At 39.3% G+C, this 10659-nt stretch overlaps 1 protein-coding gene across 3 annotated transcripts in view; it reads right to left on the bottom strand.

Moving 5' to 3' along the window:
* Positions 1 to 4655: 4655 nt before the first annotated feature.
* The window catches only part of MGAT4D (MGAT4 family member D), a 59297-nt gene continuing 53293 nt past the window's right edge, over positions 4656 to 10659 (bottom strand). For 2 of the 3 annotated variants that reach the window (XM_089525762.1, XM_089525764.1), the window contains exons 13-15: positions 10231 to 10309; positions 5273 to 5385; positions 4656 to 4775 (exon numbers count right to left, since the gene is read on the bottom strand). In XM_089525762.1, the coding sequence (XP_089381888.1) occupies positions 4758 to 4775; positions 5273 to 5385; positions 10231 to 10309 (210 nt within the window). In that variant the 3' untranslated portion in view covers positions 4656 to 4757. Of the gene's footprint in view, positions 4776 to 5272; positions 5386 to 10230; positions 10310 to 10659 lie in introns of those variants that run through there. The other variant, XM_089525765.1, reaches the window with a different exon arrangement.

Genomic DNA, 10659 nt, shown 5'->3' with positions numbered 1-10659 from the left:
TTTCCCAGAATTCCATAGCACTGAGCCATGGCAGTTAAAGTGGTATGAATCTGCATTATTTCCGCAGTGCAGATGCAGCCTGACTCTCCACTGGAAGAATATGAAATACTGGCAGCTGAAACGTGGTGCGCATGCTAGTAGGGGAATCCTAGGAGTAAATCTGGGGGACAGGTTTTTTCCCTTTAAAATAAAGTTCTAATTCATATTAATAACTTTAAACCTATTTAAAACATGCAGAGCCAGCATGGGGTAGCAGTGGTTTGAGGCCAGGGTTCGTTCCCCAACTCAGCCATTAAACCCCCTCAAGTCACACACTCTCAGCCTCAGGGGAAGGCAATGGCAAACCTCTGAACTAATCGTGCCAAGAAAACTCCATAATACGTTCAGCTTAGGCTCGCCCTGAGTTGGGAACAACTTGAAGGCACACAACAGTACCAACAATAGCTAGGTGGCAGACCTTCCTAACCAGTGCATAGGTTTGCAGGGACTATAAGGAGCACCCTTATAGGCAAGGGGCATTCAGATACTCTCTCTCAGTGGGGGTCACCATGGCAAGGTTTGGTTAGTCCTCTCAATATCATTTTTTTATTTATGGGTTCTCCACGTTCACGGGGGTCCTTCACCCCTAACCCCAACAAATGTGGGGGGACCACTGTAATCTATTCCAACTGGAATGCAGCTGGGCATTTTCACTAGTCGTCAATAAAATACAGTCTCTCCATGGGCTTACACGCTTTAAAAATGTTAAAGGAAATGAAAAGATGGGGAGGGATGAGGAGAAAGCAAAGTCTGATAGCATTTTCTAAATGCAGCATTTTCAACAACCAGGTGAAATAGAAATTATCCAGGGAACGGAGGCAAATATAATTGGTCTCTTGTATAGCCAGTGGAGGAGTCTAGCTTCCCGGTTGCCTGGTAGAATAGCAACTGCTAGGTGACAGCGAGTGTTGGGAAAAACAGACGGAACTGGTCTTTCAAGAGTGGGAATGGATCTGCTTCTCATCTCTCCAGGTGCCAGCAAGCAAAAGTTGTGTAGTTATGTGGCAGCATATCACCTTCAGTTTCTTATTCATGCTGGTTATACAGCTTTATTGGGAAGTGATAAGGAACTCAGAAGGATGAGCAGCCAGAATCCTCATATGAACTTAGCTTGTGATTTCAGAAAGGAAGGATTTTAATTCGGGAAGATTGCTTTTCAAAAGCATGGATTTTGAGATTCCGCATGTTCAGTGGCAAACCTCTGAACAAATCTTGCCAAGAAAACCTCATGATAGTTTCGCATTAGGGTCTCTATAAGTCAGAAATGACTTGAAGGCACACATTAACAACAGCAACGTTTGCCATAAGCATGTTATAATTCCTTTTGAAAATCACCGACTTGGTACAGGTATCTTTTTATCAGCATTTTTGTGCAATGGAAATATAATTGCCTGCTGAATCCCTTTGAATTTAATGGAGCTTACTGCTGTATAGAGCTGCATAAAACTGCATTAGCAGATTTTCAAGTTGAATATTTACTATTCTTTTAATAACTCTCCTCACCAAAGGCAAAATCTTAGCTATCACATTATCCTCTCAGCATGAGAACTCCTAAAGGGCCATACTTTTACCCACAGCTTAAGCACTCTTATCACTCTGGGTTAAGATATCTCTACCTACTTCAAGACAGATGCCTAGATTTCATCAAGTTTTGGAATTATAAGGAAACGCAACCAACTGATAAGTTTCACCAACAACTGATGGTTATGTCTTGTTTTGTCATATCTTTCTAGGGCTTTTCCTTTCTAACTTGAATACTTTTTATTCATAGCTATCACCTCCTAGTTTAGGAAAAAAACATAATCCCAATATCTGGTTGTATAAAGAGTGCATCCAGGTGAGGCTTTTATTATGCAATTGCCTCACTTCATTCATAGAATTCAATTTCCAGGGTTTTATGAGGGGTCTAGAGACTCTAGAATAGATCTTGTGGTCTTCTTTGGTAACATTCCCTTTTCTCTCTTCTGCTTCTGTCCTTTTGCTTATAACATATAGACACTCATAAAATAAGGAGGAAAAGCCAGAAAAGCTATACTGTACAATGCTTTTTAATTGAGCTGTCCATTCAGAAGCTCCCTCATAGAGTCTTGGAAGTGGAACCATAGACTACCTGTGATAACACCCATCTGTAACTCCTCCAGGAACTGAATACATTTTGATTCTGGGAAGAGCCAAACTGAACAGCCTTCCCGTATCACCTAGTGATACTTCACTGTTATGAAAGCATCCCAGCAGTTTCTGAAGAAATAACATGAAACACTATTGGGGGGGGGGGAATATTCTAATGTCTGGAGAATTGCATATACAAATAGCTATATTGGAGTCTCCTTCTTTGGAGGTCTTTAAGCAGAGGCTGGATGGCCATCCGTCAGGGATGCTTTGATTGAGAGTTCCTGCATGGCAGGGGGTTGACCTGGATGGCCCTTGTGGTGTCTTCCAACTCTACAATTCTATGATTCAATTGAGTTCTCATATCAGAGTCAAGCCTTGTTAATATTCTCAAGAAGTTGACTTGGATTTATGACAACCCTGTGAATGAGAGGCCTCCAAGATCCTTGCTCAACCTCCCTGCTTATTATAGTTATGTCTTGAAAGTTTCATCACAATGGTGGAGTATATGATAATGTGTTCCAAATAAACTCAGGGAGTGGAACCTTCCTTACTACTCTGTGATGCTCCAAGGCAACATACTCTTTTTTCCCCCAAAATTAGTTTATCTTTCCATTCAGAGGGCTAACAGTTTCACCCCATCCATATGGCATTACAGTGTAACCATGGAGCATGTTGCTATGGAACATCATTTGCTTGTTGCTGTGCAGAGAAAAGTTTCCTGGGCAGGTTTGTCAGTAGCAAGAGCTTCCTACATTCATGCAGAAACCCACATCGGACCTCGTGTGCTCTCTACTAACACTGGCCTTCTGTGTAGACTATACACATTACTGGCAGTCCCAGAGATTTTTCCTTTGTTACTCATCTAGGTCCTGTTGGTCTCTGTTGAATGGTTTTTAAAGTGAGTTGCTACTACAGTTTGGTTATCCTATAAATGAGCCACAAAATTTTCTCATCAAGGGAAGTCTCATTCCACCAAAGTAATGGTAGGACACCATTCCATGAAATCTGTAGAGCTGCCACCTGCATAGCCTTTAGTTTTCATTTCACACTATAGACTGGACACAAGGTCTCAGGTGGAGGCTAATTTTGGGAGAGTTGTTCTTTTCTTCTGTGTCGCATGACAACTCTTCCTCCTAAGGTTAGTAGATTGCTAGTCTCCCATTAGTGTGAGTCACAGAGAACATGAAGAGTTTGCTGAAACTGGTTCATCAAGTGGTCATCTGTAAACTCATATAACTCAGTCCATCTTCTCCGCATTATGTCCTGTTCTCTTTGATTCTGGACTGCTATTTCAGCATCCAGGGGACTGGGGGTTTAGGTGAGATGTGTGCTGATAATGTGTGCAGAGAACAGAGAGGGCTACTGCCAAAATGCATATTACATTGCCCTAGAAGATTGTGGAAGATGTAATGTGCAGGCAGAGATGACTCATTTGTGTGAGTTCACAGATGGCCACTCAATGAACCACAGTTACAGGTAAGCAACATTAGCTACCCCCCTCCCAGCCTCATGAAGGTTTTGTTGGCCAGTTTATCATGTCTTTTTTTGTTGCTGTTCCCACACTACATCCACTCACCATAGTTTTGGATAACATCCTTCTTCTTGCCTTGCTCCCAACAACCATTGTTAAAACTGAACTTCTCACCTCCACTCCACACCTACAAAGATTTGCATTGCTATGGACCACACACAGACTGCTATATAGGTCTACCCCTGGACTTTCCACTCTCCCCATGCATTTGAGGAAGGAGGCTCCAGTCTATGAAAGGTGATGTTACCAACTTCTCTCTTTCAGTTAGTCTGAAATGTGTCTTTGTATACAGGTAAGCAACCTGGTCATCTCTCTCAGAAAGTTAACTCAAAGGATTACTATAAAAATAAAGTGAAAGAATTTTAAGTCCACCATCTTAAAAGAATGCTAAAGTAATCATGATGAAATAAACGATAAAGAAATAACATTCTCCTACTGTAAGGGGATTTAAAGTCTGCAGTTTTGACTGTACCATGACCTAGGGTTTTAAATCAAATTCTTAAAAAGTGTACTACAGTCAGCCCTGCTTATACACGGATTTCTTTTACACGGATTCAAGCATACACGGTTTGAAAATGTTCCAAAAAAGTATAAATTTACCTTGATGTTCCATTTTTTATTAGGGACACCATTTTGCTATGTCATTATACTTAATGGGACTTGAGCATACACAGATTTTGTTATACACGGTGGATCTTGGAACCAAACCCCAGCGTATAACAAGGATCCACTGTACTACACACTTTCTCTTTATAAATTTTACAGAACATTTACTTATTTCTCAGTCTTCTGTGGGGATTTACTCCTTAGTAAGTGTGCAAAGAATTATAGACTTGCTTTTGTTCAAATTATTAAAATACCTTTTATTTACAAAAGGCTTGTTGGCAGTTATTCCAAATATTTAAGATCTAATCTGATAGCATTCTTATTAATAATACTCTCTATACAAGAAGTACAGTTTTCCACTAGGAGAGTCATGTTATTGCTGAGCATTTTGTTGCTTCCACTAGATGGCCTTCCTCCCATGCAGCATTTAAGGCTTCCATATTCTTAAAGGCATGTCTTTTCTTCTTCTTCAGGTCTTTAAGAATATCTGCATTAAAAAGAAGAGGGGGGATTGTTAGCATCTGTAAAAAATAAGATTGAGAACATTCATCCTGTTTCATTCTCTCATTATAAAAAATTATCTTTACATAATTTGTACTAGCTTCCTTGATATCTCCCAATTTATATGCATAATATTTTTAGAAAGGACCATATCAGTATTAAAAATTATTTCTGAACTGTATGAATAATAGTAAAGCCCTTCCAAAAGCTACTCATAGCCAACACTTTCAAAATACTACTTACTGTTATATTTAATAGTACATGAAATTAACCAAAAAGAATGAACACAAGCCGGTTTGTTTTTTGTATTCTCTCTCCAAATATGCATGCAGCATTCTTTTGAACTTGAGGAAAAAGAGATCTCCAAAATATTTTCAGTTCCCGAAATTAAATGTAAAGACATTCTTGGATATTCTTGCAGTGAGACTTTAGCATGAGAAAGCGAACCTATCTTTTGACTAGCTCCTGTCTCTATACCCTTACCTCGTTCAGTAACACCCATGTGGGTGAGCTAGAATGGATAGACAACCGAAGAGCTTGGATTCTTCCTAAAGCTGGGCTAATTATGCCATCTGCTTTTCCATTTTTAAATGTACCTATACATAAATGAAAACATGGGTTTGTAAGCAACTTATTTGTAATATAACACTTAAGAAATTGTACGATTTGGGGGAATATACTTTGAGATAACAGGAAGTAAAAAGAGAAACTGATATATAAAAAAAGAGAATATTGAAACATATGGGTATAGTGTTTGGGAATTGTTTTTAAAGTGACTTTGGAAGTACTGATCTGTGAACTTCAATATATTCTCTGATACTATGTAGTAACCTGAAGCTTTTTTTATTGTTTCTGTATATAAAATGCTTTTATAAATAAATAAATAAAAAAGAAAACATGGGTTTTGGCATAGGTTATAATGAAATTATTTTTCCAGAACAGTCAACAGGAATAAAGGCAAAAACAAAAAGAACTGAAGATTAGATTTTTGAAATCTTAATCACAGTATTTCATTTGACAATTAACATTTATTTAGTAAAAGCTAAAAAAGCAATCGAAACCTGTGAACCATGTCACAGAAACAAAGAATTATCAGATATTTTTGGTACTGCAGCTGTTTCCCTGCCAAATCTATTTTGGGGCCGCATATAGTGCGATGTGTAGCTAAATTTGTAGTTAATACTGCTTGCTAGAGAGATCAATTTATTGTACAAAACGGGGTTCTGGGTCACGGTGATAAGTTCATTTAAACACTTTCATTGTTATCTCCCACTTTGTTTTAGCTAGTCTTATTTTATAATATTTTATTTTGTATCCCATTTTATTAAATTTGAGTTTTAAGTAAAATAATAATAATGATAATAATAATAATTGTATTTTCCCGCTTCTCCCAACGGATCAAAGTGGGATTACAACCAAAAGTCTCCATACAGGCAATCATGTCTAAAATACATATCATACAAACATCACAAAATATACAAAATTTTTTTACAGTAATCACAGGGCAGCGGGCAATCAGGCAATTAGGCTGTTATGACCAGAAGTGGGGTTTCCTAAAGTTCTTTGTAGAAGGTCAGGTGGGTATGCCCGCCAGAAGAGATCTTTCTTTAGTGCCTCCTTAAAGGCATCTAGGGTTGTGATGAGACGGATCTCCTCCGGCAGATTGTTCCATAACCTGGAGCCATAGCTGTATATGCTCTTTTGGAAGTAACTGTTAGTCTGACCTTTGGGTAGTCTAACAGATTCTTCCCTGTTGTCTTGAGGGTGCGGGGCGGATTGTGTAGGGAAAGACGTTCCCTCAAGTAACTTGGGCCCAAGCCATGTAGGGCTTTAAAGGTAACAACCAACACTTTGTATTGCACCCAGGTGCTAATTGGCAGCCAGTGTAAGGATTTTAGGACAGTTGTTATATAATCTGATCTGGAAGTTCCAGTGATCAATCTGGCTGCTGCATTTTGAATTAATTGAAGCTTCCGAACCTGGTACAAAGGTAGCCCCATGTAGAGCGCATTACAGAAGTGAGAGATTACCAGTGCATGTGCCACCGTTTCAATGTCCTTTCAGTCCAGGTAGGGATGCAGCTAGCATATCAGCTTAAGCTGGTACCAAGCACTCCTGTGACTCAGTTTTATCTTTGTATATATGCACATATTTTGATATTTTTTATCTTGTATTTTATATGTTGTAATTTTGTAACTGTATTTAGTATTCTATTGATATGGTTAGCTGACTAATCAATAAACTTGTTTTTGCTAGTTTGGTATGAAGCGGTATATAAATAAAGCTGTTTGTAATGTTAAAAGTATATTATACAAAATACGCAGTTTTTCTTTCCAGTTAATGATGCTAAACAGTAATGTGAAATATGGAGAAACCAGGCCACTGAAACCAAGCAAGCTATGTTGAGGCAGTACACTTTCTTTACCATTGGATATGATGGTGCTCCATCTAGGCAATTATGGAATCTGGAGAACCCTACTGTCAAACAAGCAAAGCTCAATATTAGAAAAAAGGCTATTAACGAAGACTAGAGCTCAGATTCAAACAATGCATATCCCAGCATCACTAAAAGAAAGAAGCTAAAAATAGGAAAAACTTGATGCCGGTTTTTGTGTATTTCTATAAAAGGCATAATATTTGAAAATGAAGTAACTTGTTGCTTGAATAGTAAGAGCGTCTTGTTTGTGTCTTTGTGAATTGTGCGTGTTTGGCTCCACATAAGGAAAAAGACAGTAGTCTTACACAGAAAGAGGAGTTTTGCACATGTTAGATTTTGTGTAAATTACAACAACAAACAATATGTGGCATATTGGTTGCACAACAGAGATAAGCTCTCAAGGGGCTTGTTTCATGTTCACAATACAGTCTCTTCATGCTGCAATCCCGCCCCTCAAAAACCCTCAGGAGCTGCACTCTCCCCCCAAATTCCTCAATAGTGTCCACTAGCATAGCTATTAGGAAAATCCACTGATAAGTACACTATTCTGTGATCAAGTCACTGTCTAAAGTGTGGAAAACTCTTCCTCAGGAAACATGGCTACAGGGCATGCTGGTAGAAGCGTTCTAGAAGTCGTCATCCAAAAGACTGTTTCCAAGCTCTGAAATGCTGTTGAAATGTTTCAAAATTTCACGCACTATAACTTAGTCTTAGATCTTCCAGTAAATTAGTTTGCTCAGCAATAAGTAGAACTGAATTCAGCAAATCTTACTCAGTTAAATGGTTATGGGACTGCAGTCTAAACTGAGGTTTAAAGCTCTAATTTCTCCTACAGCACAGCGGCAGTTAACATGGGGCTTGCTTTTATTTTTCATTTTTAATATTAATATTGGGGAAATGCATATTTGTACAAATTTTAAGCATGGCAGGGAGGAAGTGGGGTTGCTTTTTTAATAGACCACATCTCAATGATAGCATGTTTCAGTCCAGTGGGGGGGGAAATGGCATCTGCAAATGAAGATGAGTTTGTAGAGGCCCATGTTTTGTGACCCACTGAAGAATGTATTTGAACCCACTGGTGGTTCAGGAAATCCTGTCTATGAAAATAACCATGTAATCTTTTTAGTTATATATCTGAGTGTCATATTAGTTTCTTATTCAAAATGTTGACAAAACTAATCAGTTGTGAGCCAAACACCAATGAAGTTTACTATTGGTACTTATGGTGTTATTACAACAAAATATAAATATACCTTAAGCAGTTAATATCTTAAAACAAGGATGCAGTATCAGCAGGGCTGACTGGTTAGATAGACTGGATGGTAGCCTACACTTTCATAAGAGTTTGTGCAAGAGTGCATGCAGTACTATAACAGGTTTGCTCTATAGCAATTATCCCACTTCCATTTGCAAAAGCTGTTGTACAGATTTGTATGGCTTTCTAGTGTCAAACTGCACTGTCTTGGCCAGCACAGTCAACAGTGAACAATTCGGAGAGTTGTAAATCTACAGCACCTAGAGTCACCCTGTGGTACAACCTTCAAACACAGAGAGCAAAACAATTTTTATCAGTGACTTGGATGAAGGAATAGAGGGTATGATTACCAAATTTGTAGATGACACTAAATTAGAGGAGTAGCTAATACCCCAAAGGAGAGGATCAAAATTCAAAATGACCCTAATAGATTAGAAAGCTGGGCCAAAACTAACAAAATGAACTTCAACTGGGAGAAATAGAAGGTACTGCACTTAGGCAGAAGAAAAAATGAAATACATCGATATAGGATGGTGACACTTGGCTTAACAAGACAACATGTAAAAGGAATCTAGGAATCCTAGTAGACCACAGGTTGAATATGAGTCAACAGTGTGATGTGGCCGCTAAACAGGACAATGCGGTTCTAGGCTGAATCAGTAGAAGTATAGTGTCTAGTAGATCATGGAATGTAATAATGCTGATAATTTGATCAGTTCTGGGCACCACAGTTCAAAAAGGATGATGAGAAGCTGAAGCGTGTCCAAAGGAGGTGACCAAAACAGTGAAGAGTCTGGAATCATGCCTTATGAAGGGAGACTTAGGGAGCTGGGTATGTTTACCCTGGAGAAGAGACTGTTAAGAGGTGATATGATAGCCCTGTTTGAGGACAGAGCAAGCTCGTTTTCTGCTGCTGTAGAGAATAGGACTTGGAGCAATGGATTCAAACTACAGAAAAAATGATTCCACCTAAACATTAGGAGGGACTTCCTAACAGTGAGAGCTGTTTAACAGTTGAACACAGTCCCTTGGAGAATGGTGGAATCTCCTTCTTTGGAGGTCGTTAAACAGAGGCTGGATGGCCATCTCTCGGGGGTGCTTTGATTGTGAGTTCCTGCATGGCAGGGGGTTGGACAGGATGGCCCTTGTGATCTCTTCCAATTCTATGATTCAGCCCTTTGGTGAATGGAATGACACTCTGGGATCCAATATCAACCCATTCATAATTGCCATAATTGAAACACTTAAATATATACAGTTGTCCCTTCATATTCCTGGATTTGAGATTCACGAATTTGACTATTTGCAAACTCAGTGTTAGACCCACCACCTCCTTCTCCTGTGCTTGGGACCTATCCCAGGAACAGGAGAAAGTGGGTGGAGTAGGTCCGTGTGCTGCCCGTTCCCCTTCGCCTGACTGCAGCTATCCCAGTCACAGGAGAAGGTGGGCAGAGCCGGTGCATGCGCTGCCCAGTCCCCTTCTCCTGTGCTTTAGACAGCTGGTCCAAAGCACAGGAGAAGGGACTGGGCAGCGTGTGTGCCGGCTCTATCCATCTTCTCCTATGCCTGGGGACTTCCTAACAGTGGGACAGCTGACTACAGCTGTCCCAGGCATCAGAGTAGGAGGTAGGTGGGGCTTGTGCTATTCATGAATTTTCCATATTCGCAGGGGTCTTGTTCTTCTAACCCCTGTGAAGATGGAAGGAGGACTGTAATATATATAAATCTTATCATCTTAGATTTTTTTACCTATTTGAAAATATCCATCTGATGTTTTTACATGTTGTAAGTCCTGCAATTTTCCTCCTGCAAACTGTAAGTAAGTCTCCTGTAACAAACAAAACAGAAAGTCAACCTCAGTTAATTTTCAGAAAAACATAATATTGTATGCATTTCCCTTTCACAAATCTTCCTGACCAAAAAGTGTTAACTAGAACTAGTCCAAGAGTACCTTCATGTTCACAGTCCAGTGAAGCTATCCATCTTTGTTTGCTTGGTTAGCAAACCTGTGGTGTATCTACACTGGATAATTTTACCCATCTGAGGTGAAGTTGAAGGCTCTCACAGCTGGCATCCATACTTTTTTGTGGGTTTTTCATGTGACCCAATTGTTCTTTCAGTTTGCAGATGAATGGCATCCAAGAAAGGCAATGTTCCTTTGTTTTCTTTTTCCATCAT

The sequence above is a fragment of the Sceloporus occidentalis genome, unplaced genomic scaffold (assembly GCF_023333645.1).
Source record: "Sceloporus occidentalis isolate IW3139 unplaced genomic scaffold, rSceOcc1.0.p SCAF_5, whole genome shotgun sequence".
In the NCBI taxonomy this organism is placed as follows: domain Eukaryota; kingdom Metazoa; phylum Chordata; class Lepidosauria; order Squamata; family Phrynosomatidae; genus Sceloporus; species Sceloporus occidentalis.
The sequence above is the reverse complement of the archived record's forward strand: the minus strand, read 5'-3'. Positions and strand labels throughout refer to the sequence as shown.